The sequence below is a fragment of the Elaeis guineensis genome, chromosome 6 (genome assembly GCF_000442705.2).
Source record: "Elaeis guineensis isolate ETL-2024a chromosome 6, EG11, whole genome shotgun sequence".
Classification (NCBI taxonomy): Eukaryota; Viridiplantae; Streptophyta; class Magnoliopsida; order Arecales; family Arecaceae; genus Elaeis; species Elaeis guineensis.
In genome coordinates this window covers 116,363,701-116,382,179 of record NC_025998.2, presented here as the reverse complement: position 1 = coordinate 116,382,179, position 18,479 = coordinate 116,363,701, and the positions used below count along the sequence as shown (strand labels likewise).

The 18,479-nt window shown below is 37.1% G+C and overlaps 1 protein-coding gene across 3 annotated transcripts; it reads right to left on the bottom strand.

Annotated features, from left to right (window-relative positions):
• Window positions 1-533: 533 nt before the first annotated feature.
• LOC105046702 (BTB/POZ domain-containing protein At1g30440) lies at window positions 534-8,267 on the bottom strand. Of its 3 annotated transcripts, none has more exons than XM_010925365.4 (5): window positions 7,135-8,267; window positions 6,909-6,977; window positions 3,745-3,814; window positions 1,740-2,936; window positions 534-1,400 (listed from the first exon to the last, which is right to left on the bottom strand). In XM_010925365.4, exons 2-5 carry the CDS (start codon window positions 6,965-6,967, stop codon window positions 852-854), a joined length of 1,875 nt encoding a protein of 624 aa, XP_010923667.1. In that variant the 5' UTR covers window positions 6,968-6,977; window positions 7,135-8,267; the 3' UTR covers window positions 534-851. The 3 variants fall into 3 exon arrangements, with proteins under 3 accessions (XP_010923667.1, XP_029120855.1, XP_010923665.1); XM_029265022.2 differs by having other exon boundaries at window positions 6,909-7,333; window positions 7,428-8,267; XM_010925363.4 differs by having other exon boundaries at window positions 6,909-8,267.
• Window positions 8,268-18,479: the final 10,212 nt, after the last annotated feature.

Here is an 18,479-nt window from a genome sequence, read left to right as displayed (position 1 = left end):
AAATGAACCAGCACCACACCTACCAAGTCTACATTCAATTGAAGAATTGGAGTAGGTCAATTATTAAGGCTTATGGATAAGCTTTCAACACCCCATTACAGCGAATTGAGGACTAGGCTTGTCCAATTAAGTCCAAGTTGGTAGGCTCCACATACATGCTACACAAAGAAATAGCGAGATTCCATCGAACATTTCGGTCTGAAACTAGCATTTTATAATCTATTCTAACCTCCAAGGAACAATTCAAAAAAAAAAAAAAAAAAAAAAATCAAAGCCATTTTAACAGAAAATATATGTCAAATGGAGTGAACTCATCCATTAACTGATCTCAGAAACATGAATTACTAGTTAATCCAACACCTGTTTTGATTGAATCCACTCATGCTCACTCCACATCCCTATCCCCCTATTTGTCTAGCTTCTAAATATAGGGTTCCCCTTCAGACAAATTTTTGGACAGAAAAGGAAAAAGCAAGCTGTACATGAATTTGGAAATTCTAGCCCAATCTTTGCCATTGACATGAACAAGAAGCTACAAAAAGAATATTTTGGGTTTTTCAGCAATATCAATAATTAATGTGGCATTACAGAAGAAAATTATACGACAAGGACAAGATGGACTGTTTTCCAATTTGCAGTTCCAGCATTAAGTTACAACTTTCAAGAAGCATGAAGGAAAATCAAGGACCATACATTCACATCTCACCAGACAAATCGGATGAATCTAAGACAAAACAAAAGGCAAACATCAAAGAGACAAAAAGCAATTGAATTCACAGTTACATTGCTAAGAAAAAAATAACAGAAAACTAATATTACGGTCATGTGGTGCTGATCAGGAGAGAAAGAGTTCACATATCTGTAGACAACTGTTTCTTGTGCTTGGTAAGTCTTGCCTGCAGCTTCTCAATCTTTCCACTCCCAGTCTTCTGCTGTTCGCTCACAGAACCCTCTTGAGCACTGCACATCTGGGACTTGATCTTAAATCCAAACTTTCTCGGGACACCGCCCCATCCACTCCTCGCACGGCCTAACTTCTCAATCTCTTGTCTCATGCTTGAACACTCCTTCTCAAGCTCAGATACCCTCATCCTCATGTGATCCATGCCTACTTTCAAGACTTGGTTCTCCCTAACAGCTGTTGCCCATCCACCACCCTCACTTGAGCCTGCAAGGCCACTCCTTAGGGGCCGTGACCCATCAAGGTTGTCAGACACAAGTAAGCATCCAGCAATTGAGGTCCTCAACTGAAGCTGCTCGAAAAAGAGGACTTGAACCACCACTCGAAGTGGGAGTCGCTCATTCTGTGCAGCATGAGTGCAGGCTTCCAAGGAGAGCTTCTGGCAGTCCATCAGCCGGCACAATTGTTCCCTCTCAGACTCTGTAAACCATGGGTGTGCCTGCATATGTATTGCCTAATGGAATTTAGAAACTATTTTCATTCGCACAATGTCAAATTTGACTCCATAACATTAAGATAACAAATAAATAATGGTACCTAAGATTCCAGAAAGAATAATGGTAGGTATCCACATTCCCTTTTTTTATGAAACTAATCTTTCGTGACAAAACAAGCATTTCATTCAATTAACAGAGCCAGTTTTAAAGATTTTTCTGAAAAACAGGAGGGCAAAGAAGAAGCTTGATATCTTTGTTTTGTGAAAATAATAGGAGTTAAGAAGAATAGAAAAGTTGCATATTTGGAACGAAGAGTCATGAACAAATGTGAGAACAGTTACCTTCAAATATATGTCAATAGCACGATATAATCCATCATCCAGTGGTCGGGCATAATCAGGTACCGCAGCAGCCAAAGATTGAAACTTTGGCAACTTTAAGTTGATATCAGGTGCAACCTCTGCCAGGTACCCGTCAATTAACTTGGCAACAGTAGTTATTGGTGTCAAAGAAGGCGAGCCCGTCAGCTGCTCATCAGCCAAACCAGGAGAGGCCCCACCAGTTGCCTGATCCATGACTAAGAAATGTTCAAGAATTCTCTGGACACAGTCAACATTATACAGTGTTTCCATGGAGTATGAGAAATTTGGCAGAAGTAGATCTTCCAAGGTGGCCTGGTCTAGCTGCATTCCTATTCTTTTCTCCAGGTTAGAAATGCATGACGGGCTGGCTCGCAGAATCATGGCAGTGCGAAGAAGCCCAAACAAAACTTTAGTTGATGCCACACCCTTCTGATGAGGCAACAAGCTATCAATCTCTTCAAGTAGATGTCTCTGTTCTTCTTCAGATGGTGCAGCAGTCAAAGCTACAGTTCCGGGACTATGACGTCTATTCAGTCCAGGAAGATACCTTTTGGCAAAATAAGTCAATGATCCAGCAATTATCTCTCGTCTGATGCCTCGAGATTCCATAACTGAGATCAGCCTCTTATACATGGGTAGACTCAAAGACGAGACATCCTCATACCACCAATCTGAACGACATTGTCTAGGTCTGGCTCCCGTGCTGATCCCATTCCACAGGACACTCCCACCAGGGCTTTGCATGATACCATGCTCCATCATTGGCCAGCCAAATAGATTTGGATCTGTGCATGCTTTAACAGCTAATGACTCAATGCATTTCCTTACAATATGAAGATTTTCAGCATGTGGCAGAAGATCATCACATGTTTGGAGTGCTTTTAATGAATCTTTCCAGCTACGGAGTACTACTTGGTTAAGGAAGGTTTCAGTCTGAGAAATCAAGTTGCCCTCTACAATGTCTTCTGTCATTTGAAGATGCTCAGCAGCGCAGCGGAGGTACACAACATTTGAGGCAGTAAGTTCTAACTTCACACCATAGCAAAACTTAACAACTAGTTCAAATGCTTTTGCACCGCCGGGAACATCATGTAGCTCTATGACACAGCCCTCTGAATGGTCAGATTTCTCCTCAATTAATTTTTCCAAAAGACCACTCTTGGATAGTAGAGGGAACTGTCAAAAAAAAATATGATCATATGAATGAAAATCAGAAAAGATATGTGCAAAACAGCACAACCTTTTTGGGACAGATTAAACAGAGCTTTCAAGTCTGATCAGATGAAGAAAAGAGCCGAACAATTGATTGGAAGGACGGAGAGATAAAAATTGCTTTATCTTTGTCAAACTTAGAAAACAAAAACCAAGCATATATGTGAACAACAGTTTTTTCTTTCTTTATTCAAAATGTAAGAAGTACTGCTTACTCAGGTTATTTCCATGGGAAAAGCAAGCTGACGGACAGGATTGGGCAATGAAATAAACCTTGATACCTTGCACCAAAGAAACCTTTCCATACACAGATTTATCACTTATCTAAATCTTTTTTTAATAGGACTAACATGGAGTTTTGGCACATTTTATAACAGAAATTTTTGTTGCCAAAGTTATACCCTTTAGATTTCACTAATATGTCCTTCAATCCTGACAAACCAAAAGAAAAAGATGAAAAGCATTCATGTAAGATTGATCATTTATGGTTCTGGCCATTAGGAGAATTACATTTGGTGATACTTGTGAAAAAGGATGAAGAAAATGTGCAACAAAAGGACATCTAAAGCTTCTTCATATTCCAACAAGAAATGTGGAAACAAAATGATTCCACTACAAAAGAAAGAAAGAAAGCTTGCTCGTAAAACTGAGATCAATATCCTGACCCAACAGAATGATATCATAACATCATCAGACATCAACATAGAACAGAATCAGAATACACCCCTCAAATGAGTATGGGCCAGTTCAATTTCATCAATGAAGCTTTTACCTTGTGAAGATGGAATGACATATCTCCAACTTCAACAGTAACATCACTGGGAAGTCCAGTTGTGCAGAACCTGCACATTGCACAAGCCAATAAGAATGATTCTCATGAAACTCATATTTAATTATGAACATGGAGGATTTCACACATTGTAAGGTAATTTATGGATATATGCTTTATCATCAGGCATGATGAGCATGCAAAGTTCATTACAGAGCTTCCAGCATGAATCATGAAGAAGTTAGAAAACACATTAACAGCAACATTCATGTATTAATTATTGAAGCTGCTAGAAAGTTGGTGAATAATAACAAATATATGTCTTGCTGTTTAAAACAAAGAAGACATTAACAAGTATCTTCAAACAGATTAAAGCATTAAACCATACAAAATGAGCATACTGAGCTGTAAGTATTTAGATAAGGAAATCCTTGCATTAGGTCAGGCTCAGTACAGGTTTATGCATTCACTTAGAACTAAAGCTTCCACCATTATATCTGAACACATAACCTATGAAATCACAATTCCAACCATAATATTTGAAGAGAATTATAAAAAGATGCAGAACTTTAATGCCTGGGAGCTTTAAGCAAAAATTGTTTAGCACTTGAATAATTGAGATAATAGTGCAATCATTTGCACAAAACTATCCTATGATGAAACAAATCAAAATGTAATACCAACTGCCAGTGTTTTGAGCCAACATAGGCAGGATGCTAAACTTTTGTGCTCACACATCGTGACGTGTTAGCACTAGACTATCAACTAAAGCTTCTAGGTAGGAGCAGGTCCACAGGCACCTTTAAATCTCATTCCATCTGGTTTTCTCATTCATAAACAGATGCCCATGAGTCTAATCCTATAGTGACTACATTAAAACTTTAAATTTTGAACACAAAAGATATCCAATGTATGAGAAATTGCAACTCCTCAATTGCTTCATTTGCCCTTCATATGTCTCAAAGATGAAATATCCTTTGCTTCGGTTGCACGATCACTAATTCAATTTCAAAACACTTCCCTTTTACTTAGACTTCAGTGCAAGTGAACAGCATACATTTGAAGCAAAGATGCTTGTGCCTAGGAAGCCTCAGCAGCATCAAAATTGCAAGCAAAATGGCAGTACCTTCTAAGTCCCTGCTAAACCTAACAAGATGTTCAGAAAACAAATTTGCAGAATAGTGGTTGGCCACAAATGAGAAACTAAAGAACCAAATGTTTCTTTCATTTTCCTATTATTATGAACCTGCAATGTATTTGCAAGCAAGAAATTCCATGATGGAAAATCAAGGGAAAACAAGCTATATTGAATGTTTATATATATCCATAAGAGAAAGAAAAAGAAGAAGCATATTAAGTGGATGGTTGTGCTCTTTCATTAAAGGAGGGCACTTACATGCATATTAGTGACAAATGGTTATGAGGACAAGAAATAAGGGGAGATTTTGTTTTTCCCACTTGGCATTCTCAAGAAATGATGATGTTAGTGAAGAGAAACCATAGGAGGCATATTTCATTTGTCTTATGAGTCTGTGACAACCAATCATATAGCTGAGCACCAAAGGCACTTGTGTAATACAATAAAATGCACATAAACAAGAGTTGTTTGCTACTTGTTAACCAAATTTGACACCTAGTCAACAGTGGCATAATATCACTTAAAAGAAAAGGCAGATAAAGTGGAGGCTAAAATTGGTGTCAATTATCATAACTGACGTGTCACAACATGCGTAAGAATACACCAGTACAGACAGAGTACTCATGAATAAAGCTTGAGTCTTCATATGTACAATCATATAGACCATCAACTCTACAAGATGCAATCCGCATCTCGTACGTGAAAGATTTCTAACGTCTGTTGACAGACCTTTCCATGTGGTAGCTTCTTATTCTAGTTCTGTCAGCAAAATTACAGGAGATTTCTTCCCTTGTTACTGCATACGCCCCAAAGTTGATCCTCAAATATAAATGTTTTTAAGCTTCTAAGAGCACTAGCTCTAGAGCTGTCAGAATCTATCTAAACCACCTGTGGTTTACGAAAGTATATGCTCCATTTTATTTTGACATATTGGAGTTTAAATGATTACAATATTGTGGAGAAGGCACAACTAAATTTGCTTGGACACAATTTGATCATGAAACAATGTTTTACTTGAACTCTTTGAATGTGCTCCTAATTCTTTTCACTTCCAAAGGTCAACCCTAAATAGCTGCTTCTTCTGAAACAATCTTTTAGTCAAACTCTTTGAATGTCTCCCAATTCCTTTCACTTCCGAGGGCCAACCTTTACTCACTGCTTCATTGATTCACCAGTGATGTCATTCCTTTGAAAATAAATTTCAAAAAACAAAAAAGATAGCATTACTGATGCACTGAAATAGCAGTAATCAACTGCATAGCTGATAAAGGTGACAAGGAAATGTGTTTCCATGCAAGCGGTAAGATCCCTATTTCGCTGGCTCTTTATCAAAATGCCTTGAAGATGGTTTTCCACTTCATCGTTGACAGCACAGTTGAACCTTTTAAAACAGAGCTGAGTTACAAGTTCCTCTTGAACAATACAGTCTAATAGAAAATTTATGCAGATAGAAAAAGGTTGATATAAGGAAAAAAACAGTTGGGATGTAAATCATCAGTCTTTAAATTCAGATCGCACATTTAATCATACTTTTGAGACACGCTCACATGATGGGTACCAAGTTAAGGAAAGTTGTATAAATCATACAAGGAGTAGATCAATCAACAAAGGTATATAGCAGTTGACTAGAATAGACCCCAATTTTCTAGTATACATTATCAGAGCAGTGGATTTTATATAATAAAAATAATAATAATAATAATAATGTCCATATATAATGAAAAGATTATGCATGGCATTTATACTTGTGAGGTCCTACCCATAATATTGTCAATTTTATAAATATATACCAAATGTCATGATACAAGAAAACAGGTTCCTAAATCCACAGAAAACAAGAAGTTACAGGTTGTCTAAACAACTACATTCCCCATTTAGACCCTTGATTATCAAATCAAACTCGTTAACTAACATGGACTGATCATAGAGAAGAATACAGAAGCAGAACAAATTAAGCATATCATAAGGCCATTTCAGAACATTATGATAATATAATCAATAGATTTTACAAGAAGAGAATGTAGCATACCAGGCTTGTCCTTGCCTTTGGAAAGAATCAGTTTTTGATCCCAGCTTCATACAAGCCATCTTATTAAACCTAAGAAGGAAAGAACGGGGTGAAGAACCTAAAAGAGAACCTAGCTGCGCCTAAGCAACCCTTGAAAACAGAATTTACACCTAGAGAACCTCCAGAAGAACACTACTCTACAAGCATGTTATACAAGCCTGGAGGACCACGGATCCTAGATACCAACCTCTGAATAGACTCCTGAATCCAGGGGTATCAACTCTCTCAGTGAAACTGATATACCTCACTGAAGCACAGACTCATTAAACACAGAGCCCAATCACCTGAACAACAGCAAGTTCAGGCCCGAAGCTTTAAATCTCTGTTTCAAATCCAAAATTCCTGCGACTGGATTCCCGAAACCATCACCACCACGCTAAAACCAACTACAAATCCAAATTTAAGCAAAACCCAGAAAGTTTCAGACTAACAACAATTTCAGAAACCAAAAACCAGTTGAAAGACCTGTAAAATATTTACCTCAAAAGACATGAAAGGTTTCAGAGTAGTGAATCACCCCAAGAAACCCACCTCCACGAAACCCCGATCACAGACCAGAAACCAGAAATCTCAGCCCTAACCTACCCCCAAAATCCAAACTTTAAGCCATTCCAAGGAAGACCTTCCTCATCCAAACCACTCAAACATTACCAAGCCACCAATCCAAGCCCAGAACCAATTCTAGGGCATATACCCAACCAAAAAACCAGACCTCCCCCCACCGGCAAAGCCCCAGAAGCCAGTTCCAAATCCACCACTACTACTCCCACCAAAACCTCTAGGACAAGAGATGCTCCACAAGTCACAAAGGCCAAGAAAACCAAGAAACGAGGGGAACAAAAGTCCCTGACCTCCAAGAATCAAACTTTAGGCCAATATCCACAAATTCCAAAGACCAGCAAATCCCACAATGAACCCAATCCCCATTTCCCCCAAGGTAAACAGCCAAAGTGGGAAAAGAAAGGATGGAGGACCCTCCAAAAGGGCAGTTTCTATTCTGTCCTTTCTTTTACTTCCTCAACATAACCTTCCAAGCAGCAAATTGCAACTCCAAAAGGGGGACCATTCCATTCAGAGCCCACCTGTCAAAAAGGACAACAAAAACCACTGGAAGGGGGGGGGGAAGCCCAAAGGCTTCTAAACTTGGAAACAAATTAGCTGAACAACCTCAAAAGCAGTGGGGTCTTTGGCCTTATTGCTCAGTTCAATCCCTTCCCTTTTCCACTCTTCTCTTTCTTTGCTCACAACTCATGGTTATTTTACTTCCAGACCTTTCTGGTTCCACTGCAGATAGATTCCCTCTGAGCAGTAGCACCCAACAGGATCATCCTACAGCCCCCATTGAAGGAGCAAAAAACAATGAAAAAAAAAAACATTTTTATGTTATTTAATCAGTGTTGGGCATTGGTTATAAATTTTAATATTGGGGGAAAATAATGTGGTACAACTAATACCATGTGGGTGCTAACTGCTAGAGATGTGGCAATTAAAAGAGTCAAAACAAGAAAAAAAAATTCAAGGGTGGGTAAGACCAAATGCATCAAGAACCCAATGGAAGCTTGTATAGAGATAATGTGGTAGATTGATGGTGGTGTGAATTTATTCAACAGTTTGATGGGCGGTGGTCCCATGTAATATTGGGGAGTACTAAAACATAAAGACTGTTGAGGGGTTTTTCTTTTTTTTTTTTTTTTCCCCTCTCTTTGTCAACGCTTTGGGATTCCGAACATGGCCTGTGTTTGCTTCCCTTTTGGTTTACGCCATGCCAGGTCCGACGCACCTCGGAGTTGAGGGGGCCACCCCATCCGCCAACAATGGCTTGGAGTTATGGTGTTTGGTGTGTGCTGTGGAGTAGATGATGGTTCCGAAATTCTAGCCGTTCTCAAGGAGTAATAATTAAACAGTAGCAGCACTCAGTAGTGATGCTTCACTTTTCTGGTACCAATCAAGCCGGCCAGCTTAGGTTGCGGTGAGAAATAGGTGGGACCAACCCAAGGAGTCCTCCTTCTACGAACGCATACTTTTTTTTTTTTGGTTGGAGTGTGGAGGAAGAAAGGCACTTCCCCCACTTAATTTTATTAATTAAGATAAATATATATATATATATATATATATATAAAATTCAGAGAGAGAAGAAAGTTAAGATGAAACTAAACGAAAATGGTCCAATCATTTTTTTTCAACTCCAAATATTCCTGAAAATGTTTCTACCAAAAGAAAAAAAAAATCTAAAAAACTAAAGGATCCTTTGTGCAACTAAAAACTTGAATGTTTGCTGACAAAAAGAAATAAAATTTTATTGTTTCATTCAAGTTAAATATATCAAAATATTGACATTAATAACTGATCTCATGCTCTTCTCAAGACTGATTTAATATGATTTTTTCTTAAAAAAATCTATAAAAAGTGAAGATTAAATAGCCATCTTCTAACATTGAGATAAACTTTTAAAATAGTTTATATATTCACAATAAAAAAAAAAAGAAATAGATTCCATCTTACACCTATGAAGAGGGCACCTTATACTCACAACCCATCGCTTCTTAGCAAGAGCCTCAATTGTGTGAAGTTTATTCTTCAAGGAAAGCTAAAGAAACATTTTGACCTTCTTTAAAACTACTGTCTTCTAAATGACTTTATAATAAAGACGAACAAATCCATCGCTATAGAAAAATATATATTAAAAGTCAATAGAGAAAGAGCTATATTGTGCAACCTTATCCCTTTCATAATTAGACCATCATGAATTGCCGATATTCTTACCTACCAACACTATGCGCTCATTAATTTTGCAAGCATTTATTGGAAGCGAAACTATAAGCGCATCATGCATTATCATGAATAATTTTGGCCAAGGAAACTTCGATTTATTTCATCTTGTTGTGTGAAAAAAATGGATGAGATCTTTCAAAAAATTATTAAGATAATTAATTATCATAAAGAAAGGACTCAACTCATTGATATCCAACCTTCAGCAGCTAAATCAAGAGTAGTTTCTTCTCACATGCATCACTTGTGCATCTTGATGCATGATGAGTGTTGATTCTTGTGTCATGATTGTATAGATATCATGGACAAAATTTAAATTCGAATTGTAAAGATCATGTCCGCTTCACATCGGCTATATTATTAGAAAGATCTTAAATACTTATATAGGACAAAAGAATCTAAATTAATATCTTCAAGTTCTCTTTTTGGGTTTGGCCCCAAATTATAATGGATGGTATCAAAGCTGCCCTGATCTATGATAAGTATATAAAGACTATGCAAGTGTACATTTAGTCCCACATGGTCCATATATTAAGTAGATCTTAGATACTTATACTAGCTTTTCTAGATGATCTTGGATTGTGACATGAATATTTGGTTTTATGTAATTACAAAGCTTGGTAAATTGAAATGTATTCCAATGGTTATGCCCCTCTTTTATTTGATAGGAGGTTCTAGACTAGAATATTAGGAGATGGTTTTCAAATAGATTGCTCAGCTAAGTCCAAAGGGCACTCTTATTGCTCTTATGTGAAAGAAAATAAGCAAGACCATAACAAAGCTTAGGATCACATATTTTTCTATCATTTATTGGGTTTATAAGGTGGTGGCGGGCAAGATAGATGAAAAATCCTATACCTGCATGCAGATTGTTATACCTACATCTAGAAGACATGGTCGTCCTTCTAAACCAACTTTAATGGTAGCTAAACTAACCTACTTGAATACTTGCATTTAAAATCATATGCAACAGCTAAATTCGACCACCAAATCTTTTGAGGTACAATCACAACCAACTACTTGTGCGCCGGTTTAATGAGTGCTATAAATTTTATGGCGATTGATGTTGAGAAAATTGGATCACGAGAGCATGCCAGATGCTACCAGCACAGCAGGAAATAGGATAACTGTAGCACGTGGCCATGGCCACAATAACATGAGTTAGCATGTTATTTTTGGTAGGAAATAGGTGCACCTTGAGCACTCTTTTAGTTGGGTTTTGCATTGAAAAAATATTATTTATCAAATCCGTTTGAAAGGATTGTTGTTTATAAAACGATATATAATTAAAGATTTCCGAATAATTTATGTTACATAGAAATTTTTCTTTATAAAAAAATTTTACCCAAACATTAAAAGAGTTTCAGTATATTGGAGGGAGAATTCGAAAAGAAAAACTCAAAATTTTTCTAAAATTTCTCTCCAAGCATTGTAATTTTATTTTTTTTATTTTACTGTTTAAATATTTTAATCTCTTCATTATCATGATTTTAATTTTTTACCATTAAACTCCTAATTACAGGCCTTAATGGGTCAATAAAAGTCCAAACGGCTATATGCATTCAATCTCATTTTTATTTTCTGACCGTTGGACTCCTTATTAAAGGTTCTTACAATTAGGCTTCTTATTAAAAGCCTTAATGGATCAAAAAAAATCCAAATGATTATAAACGATCATATTGGATGACTATAAAAAGATCATCTTGAAACCTGATTTAATACATCTCATCTAATCCTCTTCCTCTCTTCTTTCTAACTTTTTCACTTCAAATCTTTTATATTTATGATTATTTTTTTGGATGCTGAAATGATCTCTATCCCAATCATATCTTGGGGTGGTTTTTTTGGATTTTTCTACAAAAGAGATGGAAATATGCCTTAGGATCCAATAAACTTCTGCATTTGATTATTTTTTTATTTCCTGTTGTTCGCTAAATCATTTATAATTTTTCTACAACAAAGCTTTGTTTAGTTTTTAAATTATATTAGGAATTCTTCAAGCTCTATTCTAACACAGTAAAGCAATATTTATGATAAATCAAAAGAGTTTAAATTCTATTTAAATGCTATTTATAAGATTAAGAATAAGAAATTAACTTATCGAGAGCCTGGTTGGATTGGCTCACTAATTTATAATACGAATGAAGGAGAAAATTCGACATCTTGTGATCATTGTCCTAAGATAAATTTTTGATTCTCGTACTTGTATTTATCAGAAATGTTATCTCAAAATATGATCAGAATATTCTCTGTTGGAGCATAATTGAGGAGAGGGTCGACGGATCTTTTAAAACTCAGTAAAGAGAATAAAAATAGGAGGGTGTTTAAATACCAACGAGAGGAAATAAAAGAAAGAACAAAGGCTTGAGAAGAGAGACAAGATTGCTATTTTTTTTTCCAATATCTTATGCCATTCGAACTCATGATATTATATAGATCACGGGAAGACATAAACAAAGACCAATTGACCATGATAGAAATTGATCGATCAAAGAGGTATATATTCGTTTGGTCAAACAGTCAATTGACCATTATGATAGCGATAATTTAAAATAAAATGATACAAAATTAAAATAAAAATTTTCGTATCATCGTATGCAGACGTCATGTCGAGCTGGCCAGGCAGCGTGCGCATGTGTAATGTAAAACTTATTTCCCTCCATGACCCAAACAAATATGGGTAAGAAAAGAAAATAGATAAATATAAAGAATAGACTATCCTTTTCCAATGTGGGACTAAATCCATAATAAAATTTTTAGAAAATTTTGAAAGAAAAAAAAAAAGGAGTTTTTCCTCCAACTCTCTAACAATTTATACTCAGATTAAAGTACAAGATGAGCAATAGTCTAAACAAATATGTATCAGATATTTTGAATTACACATATCAATTATTCAATAAACATGTATTCCCTGCCTGGTATTTATATATGAAGATAAAATTGTCGTGAAATTCTTAAATATGTATTGTTTTGCAAAAAGAATAGTTTAACATTTTTTGACAAAGCCAATAATTGATTGATTTTTTTATACAAAATGCATTAATATCATTGTATTCTTATAGTATTAATCAGATAAAAATAGAATGAAATGGTGCATTAGATTTGTTACAAAGACAGGGAGCATGGATTCTCCTATACCTATCTATACTACAAGTTTTTTATTAATCTACAAACTTGAAGTGGTCATTATATGATCCAAGAGCGGAGGAATGCAAATTAAGTATATTTTTACTTGAGAAAACTTTGAATGCAGGAGAATTTTAAAGTCAAAATTTAAATTTTTTCTACACGATATCCCATCACATATTATGACTTGATTGGTCCGGTTTCCGTTATGAGTCTATATCGTCGTACCTTTCTTTTATGTTCTCCCTCAGACTGGGTTATTTTCGCGACCGCAGGCCCAGTTTGATCCGCAAATCGCAAAAACCATCAGGAGGCAAATGGTTTTGTAAGCGTACTTGTAAGTTGGTATCTAGAGGAGACAAAAAGAAGCGAAAGCGATCCGAGAGCCACCTTCTCTTGGACAAAATGGTAGTCTAGTTCGATGTATTTGATGCAAGCATGGAAGAACATATTCATTGTCATGTACGGAGATGCCAAATTATCACAAAATAATATAAATAGTTATGTTAGGTTTTGGATCTAGTGGACCCCTCTGTGATGAACTAGTCCATCCAAGATTATCTAAAAAAAAGTTAAATTTTAGAGGGAGTAGTTAGAGGAGAGAAGTTACGGGATAGTTTCTCCTTCTTCCTTATCTTGTTGGAGTTATTTCAAAACAAGTTTAACATAAAAGGAAAAAAAAAAACTCATCACTGAGCACGTCTGAAAATTTTTTCAAATACTTTCTTTTCATCTTATTTTTTGTATTGAAAGCATTTGAATGGAAGATTTCTTTGAATGCTTTCCATCGCAAGGATACATACAATCTGAAAAATCTTAAAGAAGTGGGAAATACGTGATTCAACTCTATGGATCCTAAGAATTTCAATTTTTGCGGATTTTTCAAGATAACTCCCCAAAAATCCAGATTTATATCAAGTTTTCTTTTACAAGTTCGAATCAAGGAACAGCAAGATCATGGAAATTAAATGACATCCAATGGATTTAGCTAGTGAATCAGCAATCCTGGTGTGTTTCAAGGCATTTTGAAATTATTTTGCTCAATTGGAATGGTAGTTGTAGAGTTAAAGAGAGCACATTGGTATTTGGTTTAAATGCACCGGCTTTGTTTCTGGGTGTCATCATTTGAGATGATAGCAATGGAGTGAAAGGAGATGAAGAACTGAATTGGTTACATGCAAAGAAGAAGATGGTGGGTCTAAATTAAGATTTACCATTTTAGTATCAAACTTTATACTAGTATCATTCTATTATAGCATATTACATCGGATACTAGATTCAGTTTAGTATACCGAATATTATTATGTGTTCCATGCTACATATAAGTTCAGTATCAATATAGTATGCTATGGTTGATATATACCGATACCAAATGATACAACAAATCTCAATCTCCAGGTTCACCAACTCGGAACTTGATCCCATACCGACCGACTGGCAGTACAAGTCGGTATGCTTTCATATCGGATCGTACCCGACCCTACCTACATGGAAACAAGTGAGAACTAAGGAGGAAGAGAGAGAGAGAGAGAGAGAGAGAGAGAGAGAGTGGAGGGGAGGAAAGAAAAGAGAAGCCGATAGAATTGCTGGCGGTGGCCACCAGAGGGCCACCGAGGCCTCCAAGGCTCCACTGTCCTTTGCAAGAGGAAATTAGAGAGAGAAGAGGGAGGAAGAGAAATGGAGAGAGGAGAAGACGATGGAAAGATAGCTAGAGAGCCATCAGGTTGCTGTTGTGATCGTCAGATGGCCGAAATCAATGTCGTGAGTTCGAAACAGGGACAATCCACCCATATTCATCATGTTTTTTTTTTTTAATCTGATGCATGTTAAAGCCGACGGCAATGAGTTTGCCCCAAATTTTACTGTCAGCTTTACTATGCATCACATTAAAAAAAAAATAATGAACAGGAATAGGTCCCTCTGATTTTGAACCTGCGGCAACTGCGAGTTTGATTTTAGCCGTCTGACAGCCTCTCCATTGCCTTCTCCTCCCTCCATTTCTCTCTTTCTCTCCCTCTCTCTCAATATCTCTCTCTAATCTCCCCTTACGAAGGATCGCAAAGCCCCAGAGGTCTTGACGGCCCTCTTGCAGTCTCGACGGATCACCGCCGGCCTTTTTCTCTTCTTCTCTCCTCTTTTCTCTTTCTCTCTTTCCTTCTTTCCTTCTTTCTTATTCCATTTTCGCCGGCATTAAGAATTGAATTGAATACTTAACTTGCACCAGATGGCCACTGGTATGGTTTAGCCTACCCCGGACCATCTGGTTCAAGGTTGTTCGGCATTTCATGCTTGATATAAATGGTTACCATGCAGAAAAGATGGTAGGTCAAGTTGGTTCTCATGTAGAGATGAGCTCATATGAGCACGTAGTTCATCAGTGACATGTTCAGTTACAGCAAGATAGGTGGCATTAAACTTTTGTGTTAGTGCATACAACCGTAGCATAGTTATCAACATGAGGCCGGAAAAAGGCTTGTTAAAGAGCCTGGCATGATCAAAAGTTATGGGACCAAATGGTGAAGATTGATCTTTTTCACATGGACCCAGCCATCTATGAAACACAGATAGCTCCCCTTCCTCAAGTACCGAATCAGATGAGTTAGAAGGAACGACATTCCTGCCAAACACCATGAATGATCTTTGTGTTTCTCACTATATCCCAGAAAAATATATGGCAGTGATCTGAAAGCAAACTTATTTGTTTGCATGGTGCCGGAGATAACAATGGGGGCCCAAAAGTTCTAAGAAAAGAATAAACAGGCTCTTCATCAAATAAGATAGTGTATGGACATCTCATTCCCAGCATCGGTGATGGTAATCTGTTGATAAGAAAATTGGCAGTTGAAAAAGCTTCGAACCAAAAAAAAAAAAGTTTCGGAATCGAAGCTTGACACAGCATGACTTGGCCAAGTTCCATGTCTATGCTTATCCTCGGCATCACTATTTTGTTCCGTGCTCTAGGACATGATAACAGATGACTTGTTCCACTACCAGGTAAATGATCAAGAAACTCGTCTTTTGAGAATTCCCCAGAACCATTTGACTGAAAAAACTTGATTTTTTTTTTTTAAAAATTACCATTCTCGAAACATAACAAAGCATCCGAAGAAATCCGACTTCCTTTCTTAGGGGTTAGAACCAACAAACATGAGAGAAATCATCGATGAAGATAACATAGAATCAGAAACCTTGAACTGATGAAGCAGGGCCTGGTTCCCATAGATCACAATGCACCTTGTAAGGTATCAAGTGCATGAGAAACCTTTTGTGTGGCTGAAAGGTGCCCTACAGTATTTTCCAAGCTACCTCGTCCTAAGAGAACATTTTTTTCCTCCTAATATAAAACAAAGGTAAAAAATGAATCAAATAATATCTAGCTGAATGCATTTTTATACCCAAATCCATCCAGATACATATACAAATTTTAGCATCCAAAAAGGATATACATCACTTTTTACTATTCAACCAGTATTGGTATCAATATTTGTATTCATCCTCAAAAAAAAAAAAAAAAAAAAAGTGGATATAAATATCCATGCACAACCATCCATTTTATTTTTGAATATCTAATTCTATTAACAATCTTATTTAATGTCACATTATCTCTGATTAATTTTTAAAAAAGTGACAATATTAACATATCTTTAATTTAATTATTTTTCATTTAGTAATATACTAATTGGGTGATTCAAAGTTTTAACTAGCCAATTTTATATTCATATCAATATCCTTATTTTCAACATTCGATTTGTATCCACAACCATTTAAAACAACAAAGTATATAAATACTAACATTCCATTGATATCCATATCCATATTCACCGAATAATAATACATGAAAATATCATATACTCCTATCCATTTTGTGTAACCTTGTCTGAAAATAACTGCAACCAATAATGCTATAATAAACAATATTATTGATGCAATAATTTCATCAAAGATTGCCAATGAATATATTCAGATAAACACAAGCACATTTTATTTGAATTTGATAGGATGGATGATAACAAACTACATAAGTACTGAATCATTCGGAAAAATTAGAAAACAAAATATTACAGACTGACTGAGAAAGCATACTATTTAGGCAACAGCATTCAACGAAGAAAGTACAGTCAAGCACTTGAATCGGACCTCCGGAGATTGCAGGGAAAGCAGACCTCAAGTAAATAAAATTGACCAAGACAATCACGATATTTGATATTGAATGTGGCATTAGCCTGAGAAATTTTTTTCTATGAAAATCCTCACAAAACTATGATCAGAAATCATGACCTCCCTAACTAGAAAAATTTCATATCATGTAACAGGAAGAATAACCACTCAACTTTTAGGTTTCGTTTGGTAGCTGGCAATCTATCCAGATCGCCAACAATTTAAAATGGACCCACTAGATTACTATATTTAGTATACTCTTTGGGTGACAATCCAGATTATCTTCACAATTTATATTGCTTTCTTGGCAATCTATATTACCTCTCAGGAAACAATCTAGATAGCCTTGGAGAGGGGTGATTATCTAAATTACCACTTTTTTGATAATATTGCAAAAAAAAATTTAGATAAAATTATTTTTAAAAAATTATACCAAACCCATCTCTCCGACTGTGGTGGCACCATCGATGGAGGCTAACCCTGCCACCGCCTCCCCCTCCCCCCATCCCAATGGACTTCTCCCATTCCTCCCACGACCGCGAAGACGGCGACAGCAACGAAGAGGAGCGTAGGTTCCTTGTGAACTCCAAGATCTCTAAGGAGAAGATCGTCGAGCAAGACCTTGAGATCCTCCCATGCCACGCCACTGCCTCTCCGCTTTATCCCCAGCTCTCCATCGCCTGCACCCCATGCCTCGTTGGCCCCTCCATCCGGATCTGGGACCCTCCCCCCATCCCAATGGATTCCTCCCATTCCTCCAATGATTGCAGAGACAGTGATGACGGCGAAGAGAAGCAAGGGCTCCTTGCGAACTCCAAGACCTCTAAGGAGAAGGTCCTTGAGCAAGAGCCCAAGGTCCTCCCATGCTGCGCCACTGCCTCTCTTCTCTTCTTGCAGCTCTTTGTCGTCGGCACCCCGCGCCTCCTTGACCCCTCCATCCGAATCTAATTCTTCCCCCCATCCCAATGAGCTCCTCCCATTCCTCCCACGACCGTGGAAATGGTGATGATAGTGATGACGACAAAGAGAGCAGGCTCCTCACAAACTCCAAGACTTTCAAGAAGAAGATCCTCGAACAAAAACTCAACATCCTCCCATGCCGCACTACTACCTCTCCGCTCTTCCCCTCAGCTCTCTATCACCGACACCTCCTTGAACTCTTCGTCTGGAACCCCTACAACATCCTTCTCCCCTCATGTCTCCTACATCTGCGATCTCATCGGAAGGACTCGTAGACTGGACCAACGGAGATGCTCCTTATCGCCTATGGCAAATATGAGACTGACCTACAATCGGATCTGATTGACGGACGATGACCAACAGTGAGCCTTACCTCCAAAGAGAAGCATCAGGCCAGATCTTTGATCATATTCAAGATATGAGATTTACTTCCGTATACACATCGCCGTTGGATCGAGCAAAGACTACTGCATCCTTTATTTGTACCAATTATTTTAATTTAATTTGAAAATATTTTAA

Excerpts from the sequence above, each read along its gene's own strand:
- LOC105046702 (XM_010925363.4), bottom strand. The coding sequence starts at position 6,967 with ATGGCTTGTATGAAGCTGGGATCAAAAACTGATTCTTTCCAAAGGCAA. Across the intron at positions 3,815-6,908 it reads CAAAGGCAAGGACAAGCCTG|GTTCTGCACAACTGGACTTC; the intron begins GTATGCTACATT and ends TGCAATGTGCAG. Across the intron at positions 1,401-1,739 it reads CTATTGACATATATTTGAAG|GCACACCCATGGTTTACAGA; the intron begins GTAACTGTTCTC and ends ATACATATGCAG.